The sequence below is a fragment of the Penicillium cosmopolitanum genome (assembly GCF_028827165.1).
Source record: "Penicillium cosmopolitanum strain IBT 29677 chromosome Unknown utg000008l:1.0-4398992.0:1.0-4402845.0, whole genome shotgun sequence".
Classification (NCBI taxonomy): domain Eukaryota; kingdom Fungi; phylum Ascomycota; class Eurotiomycetes; order Eurotiales; family Aspergillaceae; genus Penicillium; species Penicillium cosmopolitanum.
Window position 1 is genome coordinate 585,467 of NW_026622678.1, and position 22,339 is coordinate 607,805.

General features: G+C 47.0%; 13 protein-coding genes across 13 annotated transcripts; 9 read left to right on the forward strand and 4 right to left on the reverse strand.

Annotated features, from left to right (window-relative positions):
* Positions 1 to 342: 342 nt before the first annotated feature.
* N7509_006766 (uncharacterized protein) lies at positions 343 to 1,559 on the forward strand (the record flags this gene model as incomplete). Its single annotated transcript, XM_056631403.1, has 3 exons — positions 343 to 526; positions 870 to 1,012; positions 1,080 to 1,559. 3 exons carry the CDS (start codon positions 343 to 345, stop codon positions 1,557 to 1,559), a joined length of 807 nt encoding a protein of 268 aa, XP_056486954.1.
* A 464-nt stretch (positions 1,560 to 2,023) lies between these two features.
* Positions 2,024 to 3,050, reverse strand: N7509_006767 (fumarylacetoacetate hydrolase family protein; the record flags this gene model as incomplete). Its single annotated transcript, XM_056631404.1, has 4 exons — positions 2,024 to 2,328; positions 2,392 to 2,686; positions 2,737 to 2,811; positions 2,862 to 3,050. The coding sequence occupies 4 exons, from the start codon at positions 3,048 to 3,050 to the stop codon at positions 2,024 to 2,026; spliced, it is 864 nt and encodes a 287-aa protein (XP_056486955.1).
* A 490-nt stretch (positions 3,051 to 3,540) lies between these two features.
* N7509_006768 (uncharacterized protein) lies at positions 3,541 to 5,740 on the forward strand (the record flags this gene model as incomplete). The annotated part of the gene is made up of 6 exons (XM_056631405.1): positions 3,541 to 3,766; positions 3,860 to 3,939; positions 4,002 to 4,288; positions 4,342 to 4,659; positions 4,714 to 4,856; positions 4,917 to 5,740. 6 exons carry the CDS (start codon positions 3,541 to 3,543, stop codon positions 5,738 to 5,740), a joined length of 1,878 nt encoding a protein of 625 aa, XP_056486956.1.
* A 206-nt stretch (positions 5,741 to 5,946) lies between these two features.
* On the reverse strand, positions 5,947 to 6,726 carry N7509_006769 (sulfotransferase family protein; the record flags this gene model as incomplete). The annotated part of the gene is made up of 1 exon (XM_056631406.1): positions 5,947 to 6,726. One exon carries the CDS (start codon positions 6,724 to 6,726, stop codon positions 5,947 to 5,949), a length of 780 nt encoding a protein of 259 aa, XP_056486957.1.
* Positions 6,727 to 7,275: 549 nt separating this feature from the next.
* On the forward strand, positions 7,276 to 8,219 carry N7509_006770 (glutathione S-transferase; the record flags this gene model as incomplete). Its single annotated transcript, XM_056631407.1, has 4 exons — positions 7,276 to 7,330; positions 7,376 to 7,452; positions 7,524 to 7,937; positions 7,995 to 8,219. 4 exons carry the CDS (start codon positions 7,276 to 7,278, stop codon positions 8,217 to 8,219), a joined length of 771 nt encoding a protein of 256 aa, XP_056486958.1.
* A 381-nt stretch (positions 8,220 to 8,600) lies between these two features.
* On the forward strand, positions 8,601 to 9,274 carry N7509_006771 (uncharacterized protein; the record flags this gene model as incomplete). Its single annotated transcript, XM_056631408.1, has 3 exons — positions 8,601 to 8,877; positions 8,943 to 9,047; positions 9,114 to 9,274. 3 exons carry the CDS (start codon positions 8,601 to 8,603, stop codon positions 9,272 to 9,274), a joined length of 543 nt encoding a protein of 180 aa, XP_056486959.1.
* A 1,033-nt stretch (positions 9,275 to 10,307) lies between these two features.
* N7509_006772 (uncharacterized protein) lies at positions 10,308 to 11,219 on the forward strand (the record flags this gene model as incomplete). Its single annotated transcript, XM_056631409.1, has 1 exon — positions 10,308 to 11,219. One exon carries the CDS (start codon positions 10,308 to 10,310, stop codon positions 11,217 to 11,219), a length of 912 nt encoding a protein of 303 aa, XP_056486960.1.
* A 612-nt stretch (positions 11,220 to 11,831) lies between these two features.
* N7509_006773 (40S ribosomal protein eS10) lies at positions 11,832 to 12,509 on the reverse strand (the record flags this gene model as incomplete). The annotated part of the gene is made up of 5 exons (XM_056631410.1): positions 11,832 to 11,900; positions 11,962 to 12,095; positions 12,219 to 12,268; positions 12,323 to 12,336; positions 12,507 to 12,509. 5 exons carry the CDS (start codon positions 12,507 to 12,509, stop codon positions 11,832 to 11,834), a joined length of 270 nt encoding a protein of 89 aa, XP_056486961.1.
* Positions 12,510 to 12,695: 186 nt separating this feature from the next.
* Positions 12,696 to 13,610, forward strand: N7509_006774 (telomere maintenance SDE2 family protein; the record flags this gene model as incomplete). The annotated part of the gene is made up of 1 exon (XM_056631411.1): positions 12,696 to 13,610. The coding sequence occupies one exon, from the start codon at positions 12,696 to 12,698 to the stop codon at positions 13,608 to 13,610; it is 915 nt and encodes a 304-aa protein (XP_056486962.1).
* Positions 13,611 to 13,996: 386 nt separating this feature from the next.
* N7509_006775 (uncharacterized protein) lies at positions 13,997 to 16,021 on the forward strand (the record flags this gene model as incomplete). Its single annotated transcript, XM_056631412.1, is given in 3 exon segments — positions 13,997 to 14,270; positions 14,284 to 14,499; positions 14,556 to 16,021. The coding sequence occupies 3 exon segments, from the start codon at positions 13,997 to 13,999 to the stop codon at positions 16,019 to 16,021; spliced, it is 1,956 nt and encodes a 651-aa protein (XP_056486963.1).
* A 467-nt stretch (positions 16,022 to 16,488) lies between these two features.
* N7509_006776 (uncharacterized protein) lies at positions 16,489 to 18,112 on the forward strand (the record flags this gene model as incomplete). Its single annotated transcript, XM_056631413.1, has 7 exons — positions 16,489 to 16,614; positions 16,670 to 16,711; positions 16,783 to 17,185; positions 17,252 to 17,457; positions 17,518 to 17,597; positions 17,679 to 17,846; positions 17,902 to 18,112. The coding sequence occupies 7 exons, from the start codon at positions 16,489 to 16,491 to the stop codon at positions 18,110 to 18,112; spliced, it is 1,236 nt and encodes a 411-aa protein (XP_056486964.1).
* A 1,171-nt stretch (positions 18,113 to 19,283) lies between these two features.
* On the forward strand, positions 19,284 to 20,248 carry N7509_006777 (N-acyl homoserine lactonase family protein; the record flags this gene model as incomplete). The annotated part of the gene is made up of 3 exons (XM_056631414.1): positions 19,284 to 19,387; positions 19,438 to 19,585; positions 19,640 to 20,248. The coding sequence occupies 3 exons, from the start codon at positions 19,284 to 19,286 to the stop codon at positions 20,246 to 20,248; spliced, it is 861 nt and encodes a 286-aa protein (XP_056486965.1).
* Positions 20,249 to 20,350: 102 nt separating this feature from the next.
* On the reverse strand, positions 20,351 to 21,843 carry N7509_006778 (SDR family oxidoreductase; the record flags this gene model as incomplete). Its single annotated transcript, XM_056631415.1, has 5 exons — positions 20,351 to 20,675; positions 20,726 to 20,761; positions 20,811 to 21,315; positions 21,376 to 21,470; positions 21,530 to 21,843. The coding sequence occupies 5 exons, from the start codon at positions 21,841 to 21,843 to the stop codon at positions 20,351 to 20,353; spliced, it is 1,275 nt and encodes a 424-aa protein (XP_056486966.1).
* Between the last annotated feature and the right edge of the window lie 496 nt (positions 21,844 to 22,339).

Genomic DNA, 22,339 nt, shown 5'->3' on the forward strand with positions numbered 1-22,339 from the left:
GCAGATCCCGTTATGAGCACTTCTGCGAGCTCAGTTAGGTGGGGCTTACAAAAAAGGAATGGCCACCTGTCCCACTTCCGAGTCCCAGATATGCTAGTATCTATGTGTCCGAGTCCGAGTCCGGGTCCGAGTCGGATATAACTAGTACTAAGGCACGTGCGGGACGACCCCTCGTGGGACCTATGTTTATTTGTGGGGTACGGGGAACCTTAGAAGATCTTAAGACCAAGGCTCATCAAACTTGATAAAACTAAGCAGAACTATTCAAATACTTGGAAATCATTCTAAAACACCTGCAATCCTGTGTTCCGCAGTTTTACATTCGTCTGAATCTAACACAAAATGGCTATCGCGAACCATGGGGCATCGGTTCCAGACCTAATCGCCGTTGGCAGCGAGCAGGAGAATGTAGAGGAATGGAGAAAAAGATGCAATATCGATCAGAGCTCACAGATACGCCTGGTGAAATTGGCCCATATGCGGTATCAACATCCAAACTTGGATCAAATCACGACTTTCCTCCAAGGTATGTCTCATTCAATTCTTGTTTGTGATTTAATCAGCTAGTTAATCACTATACAGACTTTGGTATGACCGTGGCCAAGAAGACAGATCGGGAAATCTGGTATCGTGGATATGGTGACGATCAATACGTCTATTATGCTCGAAAAGGACCCAAGGAATTTCTTGGGGGCACTTTCACTGTTGAGTCCTACGAGGACTTGGAGAAGTAGGTTTACTGTTAATTTCATACTCCACTTAGATCTGACCAAGACTCAGGGCCTCAAAGCTACCGACAGCTAGTGGTATCGAAAAGCTGTCTGACTCCCCCGGCGGTGGGTTCATCGTCAAGTTGACTGACCCCGAAGGGTTCCCACTCAATTTGATGTATGGGCAAGCCCCAGCAGAGAAAGGGGAGTACCCGGAGAAACTTACTATCAATTATGAGCAAGACAAGCCTCGCACTCGCAGGTTTCAGCGTTTCGAACCAGGCCCCGCAGCTGTGCACAAGGTGAGTAACCCTTATTTCCTTGCGCCTCTGTCTAGTCCAATATTAAATCATTGATTTTCCCAACTAGCTGGGACATTTTGGTCTATGTACCCAGGACTTCGAGAAGATGGTTAATTTCTATACCATGACATTCAATATTGTTCCGACAGACTTTCTATATGTCGAAAAGGAGGGAAAGAAGCACAATGTCGCATTATTCGCACATATCGATCGCGGAGCCGATTACGTGGACCATCACAGCTTTTTCATAAGCACCAATGCCACAACTCATGTTCATCACTGCTCATTCGAAGTCCATGATTTCGATACTCAGAAGCTTGGACATCAGTGGCTTGCTGAAAAGAAGTATGAATCTGTGTGGGGTGTCGGTCGCCATATTCTTGGATCTCAAATCTTCGATTACTGGTGGGACACCACTGGAAACATGATCGAGCACTATGCAGATGGAGACCTTGTGAATAACCAAACTCCGATTGGTTATGGTCCCGCAGGAGACGAGTCGCTGGCAGTGTGGGGTCCCGAGGTACCTGCCTGGTTTTTGAAATAGAATCTTCATCTTTGAATGTAACTCAAATTACAATTTTCGTATTCATTTTATTTGTTTTAAAGCTTTATACTTTTATTCCAGAGGTTGGAACTTACCAAATTGCCTTGCTAGATTGATTAATTTGCCAACAAATAATGCTCATTGGCAGCTGACTCTGGGGGTGCAAAACTTTGAACTTTCGAGGTCATATGCCTAGAATCAAGCCTTCAAATATATGATAAATGGTCTTGCATGGAAATTCAGATAAAAAATCCGATCAATCTAAGTTAGAAGCTGCAAATAGTCTATACTTAAAGATTCGGTCTGCATCATAAACAGTCAATTATGAATGCAAGCTTCTCAACAATTTTTTGTATAGGATTTATAACTTGAAATAATGGATCAGACTCAAAAGAAAAGTGTAGTACCATCTAAAGTCTTTCAAATCCATTCTAGAAAGCTAATTATGAAACAGATAGCCAGGCTCAGTGACTCTCGTAGCGCACTCGATTGACCAAAGTTCCGATCTGCTCTATCTGGACCGAGATCTCATCGCCATCTCTGAGGACGACTCTAGGATCCCGGAAATAACCAATACCAGCTGGTGTGCCGGTCAGGAAAATAGTACCTGCCTCCAGGGTTGTGCCTTGAGACAGATAAGAGATCTGCTTCTTTATCGAGAATATCATATCCTTCGTGTGTCCGTCTTGAACAGTATTTCCGTTATGAATTGCCTTAATAGACAGGCCCTGGGGATCTTGAATCACAGAGGGAGCAACAAGGACAGGTCCTGAACGATTTATTCATTAGTAAATTGAAATCGAAAAAAAATCCCTTTAAGTCGGCAGCTTACCAATAGGGCAGCTTCCATCAAGTCCCTTAGAGAAGGACCACTGAGTGGTAATCATTTGCATGGTACGAGCAGATACGTCGTTGGATGCAGTGTATCCCAAAACATAGTCAAGCGCGTCCTCCTCAGGAATATCGCGGCCTGTTTTCCCAATAACCAGGCACAGCTCTGCTTCATAATCGCTTGTCTCATCCTGGGCACACTTGGGAATGTTGATTGCCGCGGGGTATGGTCCTATCAGTGCACTTCGAGGTTTGGTGAAAAGAATGGGTGCTTTAGGTAGTGCCATATTCGCTTCCTAGGAGCGTTCAGCAATTGGTTTTCATCAACACATTCTAAAATACGAACCTGTGCGTGATCCATATAGTTCAGCCCGAGACAACGAATATAGTTGCATTCTTCCCGAGCAACCGGCGAAAGTAACTTGGATTATGTTAGTGTGGTCTTGGTCGTAGGGAAATTAAGACACTTGCCTGCTTAACGTGCATGATTTCTCCGGTAACACGACCATCATAGATGGTTCCCTGAATCACATATGCTGCAATTTGAACTCCATTTGTACTATCCTTGCCGATATCGCGAGAGGTATCGACTAACTGCCCGAGGTGGACCAGACTGTCCTCCACGGCAATGAACCGAATGAGATGTGTCCAGAAAGGCATTTTGCAGAGTTTTCTTTTTTCTGAACGAATTGACTCCGGATTGATCGAGATCGCAAGAGTGACAAAATTGATGTACAGTCACGTACTATATACCGGGGTGGTAAAAGCCTCCACTTGAACTACGGGGTACAGTCGGTGGGACCGAAAGCCCCAGATCGGATATACGATACCTACTCCGTACGGATATAGACCACAGGCATAAGTTACCAGAAGAAGTGATGATGTGTCCAACCGGATAACGAGAGAAGTTGGAAGCGTCCCGTCCCTCTTTCCACTTCTGGATTCTAGCTGTGGCCTTGCTGCTTGATCGTCTCTTCCCCGGCCGATCGTAATGTGGGACCCAAGAGATGCGGGACCTCACCGTTTCCAAATGAATTGTGGAGCGGCTCATCAGACCGACCTAAAATCAATAGTCTTTAAAACCCGATATCAATTTGATGTTAACCTGGGAAATAACTAAAGCGAAACTGTGTCTTCAAGTTTTATGGTTATGTCGGAACTCGATTGTGAAGCAACAGATGTGGTGATTTGTGGCTGTGGTCCAACGGGGGCTATGTTGTCGGCATATCTGGGCCAGATGAATATCCGGAACATTGTATTGGAACGAGGGACAGAGATCACAACCGATCCTCGTGGAATTGCTCTCGATGAAGACGGTATTCGGCTCTTACAAGGTCTTGGTCTGTATGCGTCGATATATACACAAATTGGAACCTGTAAGTCAATATTTGAGTGCCCATGCAAACAAAATGATCGATTTCGTCAGCTAGCGCCTTGAAACACAAACTTGGAAACTCATAGAAGTTTAGGTATGAATATGTTCAAATTCATCGGAGGAACGACACCAATTCTGGATAAACCTGCTTTTATCGAGATGGACTATGGAACAGTGAGCAATTTACCCATGCGTTTGTGTAAGCGACAATATGGAATTCCTTACACCGTCTACAGACTGAGGGTGGTACTGGCCATGTCGGATTTATCTGTCACAAACAACCAGTACTGGAGAAGAAGCTACGAGAAAGAATGTCAGCACTGGAAGAATGCGAACTTCGCTCCGGCTGTGAAGTCACGGCCCTATCCGAAGACGAAGATGGAACCTTGTGTATCTATCGTGATTCAGAAGGTAAAGAGCGAAGGATAAAATCGCTTTTTTTCGTAGGGGCCGATGGAAAGACTGGATTCACTCGAAAACGATACCTAGAGTCCAAAGGAATCGTCATGGAGCAGGCTCACCGGTATGTCGCAACAACCTTTCCACATATAACGATAGCTGAATATTCAATGATAGGGCATTTTATGAGGAAACCTGGGTGGCATTGAACTGGCAGATTGAACTTCCCAATGAGAAGACACATTCTGATTTTCCACTGTGGAAATTAGGTTATACGCCAGAACAAGTCTACGATCTATTCTTTCCTGTCAATTTCCGGTTTATCTGTAACCCGGATAGACCTTCTGTTTGTGGCCGCTTTGGCCTACCACTGGACCGACTATGGAGATTTGAATTTGTCGTTAGGAAAGACGAAGATGGCAATGAGATGTCGAAGCCTGAAATGATCCAAAAGGTTGTCTATCCTTATATCACTCACGCAGGTAGTCGGTACGGGTGAGTAACTCTCTCGCTGGATGTTGTTTTATTTCCAGCTAACATAGTAGAAAGTCTACTTCAAGATGTCACGTTCCCTGAAGATTGCATCAAGGTTCTTCGCTCCCGGCCTTTCCGGTTTTCGGCTCGCAGCTGCAACAGATGGTCTGATGGCCGAGTCGTCCTATGCGGCGATGCGGCTCATGTATTTCCGCCATGTATGTGTGCAATTCCCAGGGACTCAAAATCCCAATGAATGCTAACTCGCTGGGTAATAGTTGGTGGTCAGGGTATTGCGTCTGGGTTTTGGGACGCTGTTTCTTTGGCATGGCGTCTTGCCATTCTCTGTCGCAAGAAGACAAGTAGCCCAAATTCCGAAAAGGTTCTCAAAGCGTGGTACGAAGAACGCAAGCAGCAACTAGAGAAATCTTTGGCATCAACTATCGAAAACGGAAAGTTTGTCACTGAAAGAAATCCTCTCAAGATTACGCTCCGAGGGATTTACCTGTGGTTGATTCAATTGATACCATCCTGGCGCCATGAGCTTCGACTTGGACGCCGAAAAGAAGGAATGGTCCGATACAATTACTCTGAAGGAATGCCATTCCTTCAGAAATTCAAAGGCGGACTCTGTCTTCCGCAAGTCTACTGCAAATCAATTGGAAGTGACAGAAATGAAATTTTCTTCACAGATGATGTGATATTTTCACAAGAGAAAAAGGGCCTATTTCAGCTTTTGATTATTGTCAAAAGTGTCAAAGAGGCATTCTCAGCTCTGGACGCTGTGTCCAATATTGGAGAAATATCGAATGGAGAGATGGATCTCCATGAGACAACAATACTAGTTGAGGATGCAGCATGCGGTACTCGTGAAAATGCACCACATATTTTCCGAGTAGTAACCGGGAAAGAATTCGCAAGTTCGCCTTTATGCGAGAAGCGACCAAGTCCCGAGTTCTACGACCCGTTCATTATTGGAAAACACTTGGAAGGTATGAAGTTTGTTCTATTGCGCCCGGACAGGTTCATTTTTGCGGCTTGTGGCACCAAGGATGACTTGCAAAGTGCTGTGCAAAGTGCTGTATCGTATATAAAAGGATAATAAGAGGGCAAACAGGGTCTACAGCAGTCTCATTGAAATGTATACTCAAATGATATTCTATTTGCAGGGATCTCAGAGTCAGATAATGGAATAGCTCGAGCTGTAGGTTCGAAAGCATTCTGTAAGATATCGTGAGAATATAGGCGTATTGGGGATTTATGAGTTTTACATCTGCCTCGATGAAGAAATCAGGATTGACTTTCTTGCTAGAAGAAACTGGGAATAAACTTCCACCCCAACCAGGCAACACCTCCAACTGCAGACCACCCAAGTAGCCCCTTAGCAATTAAAATCGCTTTAATAACCCTAAAGGTCCTTCTTTCGTTCACCTTAGGGAATTCTGAATCAGGAACGGCCTTGTTCAAGAACTCGCAAAGAGGCTTCCATCCATCCTCTGCCTTGAATTCTAAAACCTCACGGCCTCGCTCCTTAGCAATCGTCCTCACCATATCATTATGCCTTCCGTACATGGTTTCATTGAAAGGGTCGTTTGAGCCATACTTCTCCTTGCACCAATCGAGAATATGCATATTCATGTTGTACCACAACCTATCCGACTTCCACAAAAAGCCAATCAAATAGAATGGCCGAGTGAAGAAAAAGCCCAAACTAGAATAGCAGCTTTTCGCCCATGCCGTAGCATCTGGGCGAGTGCTGAGAATTATCTTCGCCTCCGGATACATTTCCAATAGTTCAGGGAGAAAGAATACAGCAGGCATATCACAAACAGTTTCGTAGCCGTCCACGAGTTGGCGAATGAGCTTTTGGCGTCGTTGATGGTCTTTTTCTTTGGCGGCCTCAATAAGGGTCTCCATTCTGTCTGGGTGTGGAATAATCTGTGCCATATGGAGACATGGTTCAAATCCTAGTTCCTCAAGAGCTGCTTGCAATGAAGAAGTTGCCGTTCGGGGCAGGCCAGCCCCGATAACAAGCAAAGGTGACTTTTTTGTCGGCCGGACGCGCGAGTCAGTGACAAAACGGACCATGGTAAATATGATAGTAATCTTCAAGTGCTATTGGGACCGAGGAGACATTTGAAAATAATGTGTTCTTAAGGATGTGCCAAGTGAAATTAAGGCGTCCAATCTGATGTCAGCAAAACAAAGAGTCCCAGGTTATCTATTTCAGCCCAGCTCTTGTCTGGTTTACATGCAGACGCGCGGGACACAAGAACAAGAATCTTTGTGAAAATTAATAAGAGGATACCCCAAGGAGCGTACTGAATTTAGGTTGGAGCTTAGCGGTACATTAGGGGCATCCCTGAGAATTGTTGGAAATGTCCTCTTGGAAAAATATCGCGAATTCTATTCCATCTCAAGTATATATAGTACAAGGTGCACAATTGATCTTCGAGACCAACCATTTGAGAAAGAAGTGTATCAGGGTCCGACTCATGAAGTATTTCCAAGCCCAGTGGCAGCCATGCGGAAGGTAGTATTGGTGAGTCATGGTGACCTCGTTTAAATATCTCGTTTAACTCCCGCAAGAACCCCCGAAAATTTCCCCACTTCAATTCAATCCCGAAAATCATCACAATGGCTACCGAAGAACCTGAATACCGACTCATTGGACTTCATACCCGATACTCCAGTCAGTGATATATTCACAATGGCATAACACAACTAATCCGTCTAGGTTGGACGTCGCGGGTGGAAGCTGTTTTGGAGTACTTTCAAATTCCTTACAACCCAGTGTTTGTGAAGCTTCCTGATGTACAGTACACCTCTGCGAACTATAATAATCCGCTGTGATGTTTTACTTACATGTGCTGACGGGGTACTAGGTCAAAGCTGTGTCTCCAACAGGATTCGTCCCCGTCCTCGAATGTCGTTCACTAGGCTCCACCCCAATCGGCGACTCACTTGCAATCTGCGAATTCCTCGCCGAATCTCACCCTGAAATCCCACTATGGCCTCGAGATCGTCAGCTTAGAGCTCTTGCTAGAAGTGTTGCGTCACAGATGCACTCTGGATTCTCTGCTCTCCGGAGCACGTTCCATACCAACTTCATCGCTAGGTATACCGGAAACGTCCCAGTCTCAGCGGAGGCGCGAAAGGATGTACAGCGCATTCTATCCATTTGGGGCGAGGCTCGTAAAACGACTAGAGAGCGCCTCCTAGCGCTGGGTCAGGCTGATGAAGGGTTTTTGTTTGGAGGGTTCAGTATTGCCGACGCATTTTTCTGGCCAGTACTTTGGGTAAACACCTTCGAAAGAACGCAACATTGCATAAATTGAGATACTGATAGCTGGTAGCGATTTCGAACGTATGATCTTCCCTTGGACACCGCGAGCGAAGATGCTCTTATCTGGATGGCTCAAATGTGGAACGATCCCGTCCTTCGAGGACTGGCGGATAAGTACTACGAGCAGTCGGAAGATCCGGAGACAGTGATTGCACATTATGATGATATATACCGGGGCCAGCAAGACATCCAGTATAGCCAGTTTCCCAGAGATTGGACCTTCTCAGCGACTTAATACTGGACTGGCGCCTCTTTTCTATACGCCACTCACATTCAGCGTCGGGGGGGTTAAGACTTAACATGGGATTAAAGAGTATGTATTCAATTTAATAAATTGATTAAGAGTGCGAGTTCCCAGTATGATACACTTCGATACATACTAGTATACAACAAAGCAAACTAGGTATCGTAATGTGGATCCTACTAGTATACTGTAAACTACTAGTTAGCTCATGCTCACACCATATGACGTCAATACTCAGCCGGCTGTCCTTGGTCACGGAAGCCAAGTTCGACAAACCTCAAATTCGACAAACCTCAAATTTCTGTACCGCCGTGACTCTATTGTTCTTCTCGCCCATTGAACCTCACCTTCAAGTTGATACTATATCACAATATGTCTCAATCGCTTGCGCTTCTCCGCCGGCAACGCACGGATGATCTCACCAAGCTCGCTGATCAGCACATGCAGCATGATTTGCAATTCGAGGACCGCGATGCACTCAAATCTGCAGCCTCGACTGTCTCTCTGTGGACAACAGTTGGATCTGCTGTAGGTATTGGACTTGGACTCTATGCGGCTGTTCGCTTGAGAAGCACCCGCAAGGCGTTTTTTGCTGCTGTTCGGGCGCAAGAGAGGCCGACCAAGGTCGTCTTCGCGGATGGGCGTACTGGTATGTAACTGACGGGCAATTCGACTATGATTGAAACCTAGATTTACTAATTTTTTGAATTTTAGAGCCAATTCCCGACCTTACACCTTTGCTTAAACCGACTACCCTCGGTGATTTTGCGACGTACTTCTTTGCCTCAGCCGGCGGGCTATTTCTAGGCGGAGAGCTTGGTAAGAACGTTCCATTGATGAATTAAATAAAACGATGATCTGTAGGCTCTAACATAAATGAATCAGGCTTCGCTGCTGGAGCGGCCAGTGCGAGCAGCAGCATCTCTGCTGACCCCGAAAGACGAAAGAGAATCGAAACCGCATTTCGGAGATTCCGAGCCGATGTGCTCCGGCGTGAGGCGGATGAGCTGGACAAGGGGGCAAATGTGTCTGAACTGATGTTGTAAAATAAGAGTCTAGCCAAATATCACATATCGTCCTTAAATACTAGTAGCCTCGGAGATTCCAATGGAGAGAGATTGTTTTCGAGCTTGTAACTTTCATGTTCAGCTAGTCCAAGGAGAGGAGCAGGGTCCAAGCGCCCAGATATGGAGTACTACTCTTTACCCCAACCTATCTATTGGAGCAGATGCGGGGGCTGCAGTATATCGGCAGTGGCACACTGCGGACTTTGTGCCGCTCAGCGTTCCCCGCTCCTATCAATTGGCCCATTATCTTTCATGAATGCCAATGGAACACCGAGAATTCTATCGTATAAGAGTAGTTTGATTTCACCATGGCTAACGCATCTTTACTTCGTGCGACTTGGGCTAGGCCATCGTTGAAACTGCTTCCTTGCTGGAGATCAATCTCTTATCAAGGCCTTCGAAAATCATTCTCCACTACAATCTATCGCAACATGCTGAGCAGTGAATTGTCCGAAGCCGATGTCTCGGCTCTGCGAGTGAATAAAGAGAGACTGGCAAGAGATCTTCACCACTCATGTCAGTGGGGGTTTGGTATTCGATGGGGCGAGTAGGTATCACTCTGAATAGACATTTACAAGCGGGAGAGGCTAATTATGGTCTATCTTTTGCGTAGTGAGTCAACAGATACGGGAATGCAGCGTCTTGCATTATCAGAGGAGGATAAGAGTGTTCGGAATTGGTTTATACAGACCATGAAGGATCTCAAGTGCGACATTACGGTCGATGAAATGGGTAATATCTTCGCCGTTCGCGCAGGTAGAAGAAAGGACGTACCCGCTACATTCATCGGCAGCCATCTTGATACACAGCCAACTGGAGGAAGATATGACGGCATCTTGGGTGTTCTTTCTGGAGTTGAAGCCCTGAAGCGGATGGATGAGATGGGGCTCGAGACAGAGGGGGGGTGTGGGTGTCGTAAATTGGACAAAGTAAGAGGCATGGCTACCGCCTCTCTCCAAACCTTGCTGACTTATGATCTTATAGTGAGGAAGGGGCTAGATTCCCGGTGAGCATGATATCGTCTGGCGTATGGGCAGAGTGCATTCCTCTATCCAAGGCACACGATCTCAAAGAAGTGCCAACAGTAGCATCATTGCCTACTGCGGCCTCAGCCCCAGAGACGATGAAGTCGGCATTGCAGAAGATAGGCTACCTAGGCAGCGTGCCTTGCTCATACAAGTCCACTCCGATGGCAGCACACTTTGAGCTCCACATCGAGCAAGGTCCCCATCTCGTTTCTGCAGGCCAACGGGTCGGAGTTGTCACGGCAGTGCAGGCCTATCGTTGGTTCCGATTGAATGTCATCGGGCGAGATACACACACAGGTACAACCGCTTTTGAACACCGTGCCGATGCTCTATATGCATTTGCGCGTATGATGGTTCGAGCAAGAGAGGTCGCTGCAGGACGAGGATGCCTTGCTAGCGTTGGGATCATCGAAGCGAAGCCGGGCAGTGTCAACACTGTTCCCGGACAGGTCAGCTTCAGCTTGGATATCCGTGGACCAGAGACGGAACTGGTCGCTGAGGTTGAGAAAGAACTTCGTCGTGATTTTGACGAAATCGCCGCTGCAGAGGGCGCTGGGATCGGCAAGCCCTGCCGGGTTGAGTGGACGCTTGACTTTGATTCTCCTGCTGTGAAATTCCACGACGAATGCATTGAATGCGTACAGCAATCGGCTCATGCTGTTGTAGCAGATGCGTCGGTTGCAGATCCCAAGTCACTGGTTCGGCCCATCATGAGTGGTGCTGGCCATGACAGTGTCTTCACTTCGAAGCGTGTTCCCACGAGTATGATATTTGTGCCCTGTAAAGATGGACTCAGTCATCATCCGGAGGAGTTTTGCTCAGCAGACGACTGCGCGACCGGAGCATCCGTCATATTGCAAGCCGTTGTGCGGTACGATCGGAGGAGATTCGCATAGAGCTGATGAAGATTAGTATGTTAGAGCAGGCCCTAAATTTACATCAGATCAAATATTGGTAAAAATCCGATCAAGTCGCATCGAGAGCTAAGCATCATCAGTGAATCTGAGATCTAGAACATCGAACTACAATGGTGAGCAATTTGTGCACTGATCATGAATTTGCCATTAAAACTAGCTACATCATTAAAGCCAGTGACATCGTTTCAACTTTTTTGATTTTTTCCCGTACCCGCAAGTATCAGAAACGAGGGGCCGTTTGGTGATGTGTTGAGAACCAGCCTGTTTCGAGGCCACCATTTCTGGGACCCTATTCCAGACCAAGCCCTCTGACAACATCATTCCCCAGGATGACCGAGCAGTGGATGACAGGATGACCAAGGCCTCAACCCTTACTGGGGAGCGGCACCACCGCGGCCACGGCCGAAGCCACCACGGAAAGAGGGAGCGAACTCGCCGGGGGCACCGCCCTCCTTGCCGCCCTCCTCGCGGCGGCGGTAGCCACCCTCACGGGGAGCACGGGGACGACGCTGCTCACGGTCCTCACCGCCCATCATGCCGCGGGGAGGAGCGTGGGAGCGCTGCTGCTTGATGTGGGTGGCGGGAACAACCTCAGCGGGGGAGGTGGAGCCACTCGCGGAGGTAGTCAAGACCCTCGGGGGTGAGGGTGTAGTAGTAGTACTAGTTTAATTAGCAACCTGGACATACAATTACCACATGGAGAATGGAATCAAAGACTCACCTGCCACGAGAACTGGGTCTTGAGGAAACCGCGGGAGGTCAGAGACTGGCAAGCCTTGATGACATAGAGGTTCTTGGTATCAATGTCACCGTGCTTGGGAAGGTTGAAGTCCTTCTTGGCCACGAGCACACCCTCTACAAATTCAGTCAGTCAATTGTTCATATCCATATCCATCTCGGTCTCGGTTTGTATCAGCGCGATTGCGGCGTGTCGAACCGAGGGAGATCGTAGCGTCGGCGAGGGTGGTGGTTACATACCGCGGAAGAGGTACTCGTGGATCTTCTTGCGGTCGTCCTTGGGGATAAGCCTGGCGCATTGTCAGTATAATAGCATGAAATCGAGAGAAAACAGTAATTCTTACATTGTCGCGAGTTCCTGGTGCAATTTGGGGAATCGCTTTGACAATCCAGAAAATTGATGGGTGATTTAAAGAATCAGGACGAGTGGAGCCGCGCGAAGTGGTGCGAATATGATATTCCTCTTCGGGCACTCTCTTTAGGGTTGGGGCTCTAGCTAGTCACGTTACCTCAACAAAGCCTGGGTACCATTGGGAGGTCACATGACTTTATATATTGCTGACTGATCTACCATATCACATGACTGTGGCTGGGCGGTCCTATGCCCCGTGACCTCCCATCTTATCGCCGTCACGCCTACCTTGAAGTCGCAGATCATCATAAACATATTCTTTGCTCGCACGTCCGGTCGAAGAGATCGTCCTACCTTACCTCAAGATGGCATTGCCAAATGTGAACATTCTGCTATCGTCCTTCCCTGGACTTTCGCTACCGACGACCGTCTCGTTTTCGCTGGCATCAACCTCAACAATCTCAGATCTGACCGACAAGGTCGCCTCATATCTCCCGTCTTCGCTTTCTCTACAGTCACTTATTCTTACTACGACAAACAACAAACAAATCACCCCATCGTCTGATCCCCTGCGGTCTCTCTTTTTCACCCGCGATGGCACCACCTCAGACACCTCAGCCCTTCTTCCAGTCCGCCTATCTGTTCCCCTATGCGGTGGTAAAGGTGGATTCGGCTCACAGCTTCGTGCTGCCGGTGGTCGTATGTCCAGCAAACGCAAGCGCAATCAAGGCGACAACAACAGCTCCAGTCGCAACCTCGATGGCCGCCGCCTGCGTACCGTGAATGAGGCCAAGGCCCTCGCTGAATATCTCGCCGTCAAACCCGAAATGGATAAGAAGGAAAAAGAAGAAAGACGCCGACGATGGCAGGCAGTTGTGGATATGTCCGAGAAGCGACAGGATGAAATCAAGAATGGTGATGGGAAACAAAAGGTCGACGGGCAGTGGATGGAAGACAAGGAAGAATCCATTGAGAAAGCCCATGAAGCGGTTTTACAAGCCATGAAGGATGGCGCATGGACTGACAACCTACGAGACGTGATCCTTGGCGGCTCTAGCACAAGTGCCAGTGAAGGCAGTGAGCACGCGACTTCCTCTAGTTCAGACGAAGAAGAAGAGCAAGGTCCATCGTCCAGTTCTGCGGGTCCCTCTGTCCCAGCGCCGAAGCCTGCTGCTCGAAGTTTCATTGGTTTCGATGACGATGATGAGTTTATGAGCGACTCTGAAGAGGAAGAAGAGGCAGAGCCCGAGGGCAAGGGCAAGGGCAAGGCCCGCGCCTAAATGTATAAAACCAAGATCTGGGTTATGGGTTACGACGGCGTTTATGCGTTATCCTAGTAGGATATCTTCTTTGCTTTGGGGTTTATAGCGAGTTTGAATGTCAATATTTAGTCCTTACAGTCTCAATCTGGAGCAATAATCAAGCAGCCAACTGAATGCTCGCGCCACACATGTTAGTCTCAGTAATTGAAGACCTTGTAGAAAATACATACGTCATAAGCTCGTGAATGTGACTTTTGACTACCTGGAATTTCACTTAAAACCAAAGAATTCCAAGAATAAATCCATGTCTCCATGTCTAGTCCCAAAGGTGTCCGCCCCGGAGCAGCCCCGGCCTCCTCGTCGACGGCGGAAGTCTTATCGATAACACTTTTTTCCGGCAGAAAATGGAAAAAGCGTGGCACCGCGCGAACTTCGTCTTGCGACAACATCCACCATGTCGGCCTGCTCTCGGGGCGCGCTGTCTAGGAACCTACGGCTTGGTGTTCTGCGACTTAATCCAAGATATCCTCGTCAACCAGCGCTCACAATACCCTCGTTTCGCATCACACCCCCAACCGCAAACTCCATCACGCGCCACGGCCTACACACCCTCGCCTCTTTTCTACTACGCGCTTTCAACGACAAGCTGCTATCGAAAACTTGACGGATGTTCTACCAGTATGCTGCCCAGGGTGTGGCGCTTTTTCACAAACCGTTGAGCCAGATGAACCGGGCTACTATGGTGCGAGCCGGAAGCAAACTCGGAAACTCCTCGCCTCTAGACAACAAGCAATTGAAGAACGGAGTACAGAGCTAGGATTCGAAGGAATATCGACTATTCAAGATAGTGTTTCTGTGGATGATTCCCATGGGAAGGAGGAGATGGTGGCCCCTCGGCCTATCCAAGGTATTTGACCAAGCTAACGTCACTCTCACTGTCCCCGGGCTAATCCAGAATTAAAGAAGGTGCTCTATTGGAGGAGGCCGAAAATCCGGACACGCCGTCTCTAGAATCGCCAACCCGAACTACCCATGTTTGTGATCGATGCCATGATCTCATCCACCATAATAAAGCAATTGCCGCGCCCAAACCAGATACTCTTGCGATACGAGAATACTTGAAGGAATCCCCCTATAAAGACAATCGTGTCTACCATGTCATCGATGCCGCCGACTTCCCCATGTCCCTGATTCCACGAGTTCACGACGCACTGTCAGTTAAGGGCCAGCGCTCATTAAACCGACGTGCCTCACACGAAAAGTACCACGGTGGTCAAAAACTGCCTAGTCTCAGTTTTATAATCACACGCTCGGACTTGCTAGCAGCAACAAAAGAGCAGGTGGATTCGAAGATGGAGTATGTCCGCAATCAACTTCGTACTGCTCTTGGAAGAGCAGGGAGGGATGTTCGATTAGGCAATATCCACATGGTTAGTGCGCATCGCGGATGGTGGACAAAGCAGGTTAAGGAAGAAATTCGACAACATGGCGGTGGCATTTGGGTTGTTGGAAAGGCAAATGTAGGAAAGAGCAGCTTCATTGAAGCTTGTTTTCCCAAGGACCAGCGAACCATGGAAAACATGGCCCAATGGATTGAAGAGCAACGAGAGAGCGCCGAAGTCCCGAACCAGCGACAGGCATATCTACACGATCCAAACAGCATTTTACCCCCTGCGCCCCGTGAAGACCAATTCCCTGTCCTTCCGGTCGTGTCTTCTATGCCAGGAACAACGGTCTCGCCTATTCGCATTCCATTCGGCCGTGGGAAAGGCGAGGTTATTGACCTCCCAGGTATGCAGCGTGGCCAGCTCGAGGACTTCGTTCGAGATGAACATAAACGTGATTTGATCATGACCAAGCGAGTAAAACCTCAACGCTGTACGGTCAAACCCGGTCAATCACTTCTGCTTGGTGGTGGGCTCATACGACTCACCCCCGTGAACCCGGATCACACACTTCTTGCTGCTTGTTTCATTCCCATTGAAACCCATCTTACGAAGACTGAGAAGGCAATTGAGATTCAAACCGAGCAACGAGCGTACCCCGGTACAGTTCTGATGAGTGAAGGAACTGGTAGCACCATGAAATCAGCTGGGAAATTCGATTTGAAGTGGGATATTACTCGTTCAAATCTTCCCACGTCCGTTGCCAAGGCAGTAAAGGATCGCAAAATTCCTATTCCCCAGCTGCCATATCAGGTTTTGTCTGCCGATATCCTGGTGGAGGGCTGTGGTTGGATCGAGGTCAGCGTGCAGGTTCGCGCCAAACGCAATGCCGAAGAGCCGCCCATTTATCCCCAAGTCGAGGTATTTACCCCGAATGGCAAACATATCGGATCTCGCGAACCAATGGAATGTTGGAACTTCATCGACGAGAAGCTTAAAGCAGACCGACGGAAAAGACCGCGCATGAGATACCGTTATAGTTAGACCTGATCGGTAAACCACACAACTGTACACTACAACCTAGCATAGCGACTGGTGTTTTATTGTCTATGGTTACTGTAATTATACATCAATCTCTGTCATTATATAGTTTTCTAGCAATTTTTGTCCCAGTATGTGCTCTCGTATCCCCAAGGTATTGGGTCGCAGCAAGGGGTCCCCACTGCAGTGGAGACCTTCCAATGGTTCTCCCGACTGCCAAAGCTCTTTGTTTCTTCCACCCCCGACGATCCGGCCCTGGTGAAGAATCTCCAATTCGAAATCTTTTCATTCATCTACAGGATTATAAAGGCAAAGAATTCTTTTCCTGGTCATGAACTCTATTTAATTTGCGACTTCGGACGAGCCAGAAACCCCAAATTCAACAAGCAAGTTGCGTCACCGCCTCTTTCGACACGTACTTTCTAACCAGGAGAATGAGGGAAACAGAAGAAAATATCTCTTGGTGCAAGATGCTATCCTCTCGTGCTCTCAAGAATGTTCAGCAACTGGAGCGTCCATTTCGGTTCACTCCTACCCCGGATTATGACCCTCAGATAAATCCTCAAGGTCTTATTTCATTTGGCATGGCAGAGAATGTGAGTGTGCCTGTCAACAAAAGCATTGGAGATTGTTCTACTAACCATTTATCAGAGACCAATGAGGTCTGAAATTGTGAAGTATATCAACGAGAAGGTAATCACTCGTATTTTCCGAACATGCCATTTCTTCCATGATGATCTCGGGGGTATCTAACATACTTCTAGGTCACGTTCACATTAGACTCAGTCAGCTACCGCTCGAGCGCAACTATAAATTCTCGTCTTCCGGGTATTGCCGCAGCCCATTTAGACAAGGTCTTGAGCACACACTCTCCAATCAATCCGGATCATGTTTTTGTCGCGGATTCTCCGACGTCTCTAGGTAACATGCTCGGCTTCAACCTCGCAGAGCGGGGGGAAGGCATTATAGTTAATCGCCCCGTATATGGCCGCTTTGAGCTAGACTATGGTGTCGAGGCTGGTGTTGAAATTGTATATGCGGATACCGCAACTGACGAAGCTTTTACGCCAAACTCGGTTGCCAAGTACGAGCAAGCTTTGATTGAAGCCGAGAAGCGAGGCATCAAAATTCGTGCGGTACTCATAGTGAATCCGCACAACCCTGTCGGTATGTACATTCTATCACAAAACATTATATTCCGGGGTTTTAATATATTAATCGAAATCGAATCAGGTCGTTGCTATCCCTCTGACACCCTGAGACATATTGCAAGGTTCTGCGATAGAAACAGCCTTCATCTTATTAGTGATGAGGTATACGCATCCTGCGTTTTTGACTCGGGTGATCCTGATTCTGTGCCATTCAACTCGATTTTATCGTTGAATTTGCAGGGTTTGATTGACCCAAATCTTGTCCACGTTCTATATGGCTTCAGCAAGGTGAGTCTGATTTCAACAAAGGGGTTTGATAAGCATCGGCTGAGATTCATTCTATGTTAGGACTTTGCATCTGGGGGTTTGCATCTCGGTTTCTTGGTAACTGCAAACGAGCAACTTCGCAAGGCATGTAAAATGGTTCTGTAAGTCTCAGGATAGACGTTGCAAAATGATTCGTACTTTCAACGATTGATCAAGACACGCTAATAAAAGTCATGCACTAGACGGCTCCATGGCGCTTCCCAGGCTGCAATTACAATCGGGACTGCTATCTTAGAGGATCAAGTTTTTGTCCAGGGCTTTCTAGCCAAATCTCAAGCTAGCCTTGCAGCAGGCTATCGCCTAGTCACTTCTACACTTCGAGAAGCCGGCATCAATTACATGAAAGGAGGGTGGGTCTTTTTGCATATCGGGAATCTTTGTGTCAGCTCTAATTTGGCAAACTAGTAACGCGGGTTTCTTTATTTATGTCGATCTGTCCCCTTTCCTCCCCGACATCAACTGCTCGGTTCAAGAACGCGAATTTGCCCTAGCACAGCGGCTCCTTGATGAAGGTATCTTCTTACATCCTGGGGAGGAACACTCTAAGGATGCAGGCTGGTTTAGGTTGGTGTTTTCCAATGACGAGCCCGCTTTGAAGGAAGGGCTGAGGAGGTAAGATTGGTCATCTATTTTCGCATTTTGCACTGCCATCCAAGGCTTTAGCTGACCCCGCAATATAGGATGTTGCGTGCTTTAAAACTATAAGCTTTGTAGTTGCTTGTACAGATACAGTCGAGCTAATGCTGGCTTAAGGAGAGGCGATAGATCAAAGCCTGGGGTTCTATCGAGGCCGGCAAGGGACGCCCTTACCCCATAGTGCACAGATAGGATTCACCAACCGTTCCTAAAATAACTTGAAACATTATATGCCCATCAAAAGGTTGGGATTACAAAACGTAACAGCTATTGCGGAAATAATCAATATCATGGCTCCGATGGCGTGGAAAGCTGTATTTCGAACATACTAATTGGTTATTTTAAAAGAATACTTGGGGCTGTCAATGTTGCTAGGCTTATGGATGACCCTGAAGATGAATGTTATCTGAAGTTGACCAACATCATGCATCTGAATCCTAACTTGACTATTTTCTCGATGGCAAATGTAAATCTGACCTTTAACTTTGTTATTCGCCCGGTTAGTAGAAGCTGGTTGTACCCTCACTGGCTTTGAGTGCCGTCAAGTAATTCCCTTCTGACTCTGGGACCCGGAATTCCCCTTTGTTTATGATTTTTTTTATCTTCTTTCCAGATTCTCACTTACCGGTGAATATTTCGCTTTATTAGAATATAATATTCAAATTTTGTTCAAAAAAATGCGGTCTTTATTTTGTACGCACTTGGAAATAGCCAGTACGCAAGAATATGTCAGTTTCCAAGGTTTACATTTCTCGAAATCGATAGTTACGAGCTCTGATTATTCAGACCCAGCCCGCGAGATTCAAGTTTCCCATTGTAAACAGTTATATGTTTTGCTGAATTCCGGGGCGGGCAGCTATGAATTACTTAGTACCCCAAGCTCTCAATATTGGTTCCTCATACTCGGCTGTATGCGGCGAATTCCCGAGGTAATCATCGGAGATCTAAATAACGATAAACCAATCAATGTTTTGGAGATGTATTGTCATGTTCTTTGTATCGACATTTCATGCACCTCTTGCCAAGATTGTAACACTTAAGACCAAAGTACCTCGTCCATTTTGATTACCCCTCATTATCACCCATCGCAACCTCGGAAATTCCAAAATAATTTGTTCATCGAAATTGTCTTACTTCAAAAAATGACTACCATGTCGAATTTGCTAGCATCGGCTGCGGTTCCAGCCTTCAAATGCCCAAAAGGAACCAAGATGCATATCCTAGATCTCGGTATGCTGGAAGCAGATGAATCATGGTTAGCCAAAATTTAAGATGGGTCATTATCAATTCTCACGATGCTGTTAGGATTCTCCGTGGTGCAAATACCAGCAAGTTGAGTAACCTTAACCCAACGAACAAACGGCGCGAGCTAGTGCTGCTTTCGGCTCTTATCGAGCACCCCGATGTCGGTCTTATTCTTTATGACGCAGGCTGTGCAGAAGACCTTAATGTAGTATGTGATAGCTTTACCCGTGAACATCCAGATAGCCACTGATAACATTCTTAGGCATGGCCGGCTCCTTTAACCGATGTTTTCCCACGAATTCAGTACTCAGAAGCGCAAAGGCTTCCCAACGCAATTAAAGCAACCGGTAACGATATAAAAGATGTTAAAGCAGTGATCATTAGTCACCTTCATCTCGATCATGCAGGTGGACTTGAACATTTTGTCGGCACTGATGTACCGATCTATGTTCACGAGGAAGAGTTCAAACATGCCTGCTGGGCTATTGCGACCCAGGCTGATCATGGCGTCTATCAAGGACATTATATGCATTTGGAAAAACTGAAATGGGAAACCTTTACTGAGTCCGAACTGGAACTTTTCCAGGGCATTACCCTTCTTCATGCACCAGGTCACGCGCCTGGACTTTGTATGATGCAGGTCAACCTTGACAGTGACGGTACTTTTATTTGGACGACTGATCAATTTCATGTGTCGGACAATTATGAGCTCGGCCACCCGCATGGCGGTCTAGCAAGGGATCACAACGCATGGTACCGCAGCCTCAACATGACCCGACGGTTACAGAGGTTGTACAATGCTAGACTCATATATGGCCATGACAAGCCAACTACTCTCAAGCTTCTAGGTGAGAAGAAGTATTTTGAGTAAATGCGATCACATTTAGATAGTATCTTGAAACTTCTTCGAATAATGAATGGCATCTGAACTATTTCAAGATCCTCGTATTTGCATAGATTCGAATACATTAATTTACTCACTATATTCCTTCATAACAGTTGGTATCACCAGCTTGAGTCGTGCCAAATCCTGTATTGCTTCAAAGGCAGTTTCAAATGAATCTGCAGTTCCGAAGAAGCCTAGTTTTCTAGCCTTTCGCATGCTCAAGGAAAGTGGCCAGTCCCCGAGAAGAGCCGAATCTGACATTCCAAAGATCTGAGCACGCTTTTGCTCATCAAATGGATCGAGGACAAGTGCATAATCCTCCGACAACTTTTTCCATGCCTGTTGAACTTCTGCCTTCCCAGACCACTCCAGGAGACTGAACGTAGAACGAGTTGTTCCAGCGGGCCCATATCTACCAAAATGTCAGACAAATGGTGAAAACCGGTTCAAAAAGTCACATACCCTCTGGGGGTATCCACATGTCGACATGTAGTCACCCTGAATTTTGAAGAATCTGCCTCGGGGGGGATTCCACGCTATGCCGAACCAGCTTGCAAGGTATGGCCAGAAGCGCCCCCAAGTAAATGACTGTCCGTCCTGTATGTTGAATGCCTCGTTGGCTGCTTTATCAGTCAAGACGGCCCATTCTTCGAAGTGGGCATTTAGTAAGGCAGTGCTTTGACAGAATTCGCGATCCCAGGCAGCATAGTCGCCAGGAAAATCCAGAGGCTTTTTCAAGTAGCTCTGAATGGCCCCGTAGATAGCAAGCCCAATCATAAAATTCAATGCGCCATCACGAACAGCGCCGATAATATATGACGGGCGGACTACATTCCATGCAGCACCAGTCTCCTCGCAATACTTTGCCAAGGCATCTTCCTGTGGATAATAGAAATTCTCTTCCAGTGTAACTCTTGGATCGGACTCAAACGAAGGGTTAGTGGCTGGGCCCATGTGAAAGCCATAATTTTTAGCTCCTGTCTGAAGCAGGAACCGTTTAGGCTGGAGACTTGTCAGTCTAAGGCCACCGAGGAAGTTGCTCAAAAGATTGGCTTAGCATTGAGTCAATAAAGAGCTTTCATCATCACAGGATAATCATTCTTGTAACATACAGTTAACTTCGGCCAAAGCACTAGCATCCGACCACATCTCCAGAACACTACCCTTTTGTTGTGTCTGCATATAAGAGAAAAAAAACACATGGTCACTATAGAAATATTAGTAAAAGTTCTCGGTCGTAGTCGTAAAAGCATATGCGGCACTGACATTTTCTGTACGTTTGCTTTCAGTCGCTCTGCAATCTGCGCTGGCTCGGAAAGAAAGTCGACTGCGATGTGTTTGACTCGTTTCGCCCCCTCGCCCAAATCCTCGAAGAAATTATCAGGCGGAGGTCGTCTAGATAGGCAAAATATTTGACTCCATCGTTTGGGATTAGCAGCCAGAACACGGACCAGATGGTAACCTGAGATTCCGTTTGCTCCAGTCACCAGCGCAGTCAAATTTGTGAGCTTCGACTCATCTGGAAAGCTGGGTAACCCATGCAGTGAGCCTTCGGAATACACAACACCGTGAGCAGTCATATAGGATGCTTTCGTCGGCAACTAAAGAAAGTGCTATGTTGTTTACAAAACAAATAGCCGTCTCATAATTCTGGACCACCAGACTGCTATCCGGGTCATAAGATAATAAACAGCCCCTCTTTTCTATCCCCGCACTTCTTGGGAGATTCGAATCCTTAGGCGCTCTCTGATTTCTTCGGCTTTCCTCCGCCAGCTGATGCATTGCTGCGGGGGTGGCGCGCTCAAATTTCGATTGCATGAAGAGACCAATGCAGTTACACAAATACGTCAGTATTACATACTGTTATTAATTACGAGAAATCTACCTTCTTTCTATTTCTTTCGGGGTTGAGAGAATACGTGAGCGATGGGTAGTCCAGAATACCGAGCCGATAGCCCGGGAGGATTAGTATTGAATTCAAGCCGCGCAGCCTCATCGCATTTTGGAGCTTATTCCAGATGCTGATGGCTTGATATAATTTGATTTCCGCAAGGAAATCTTTTTCGCAGACCAATA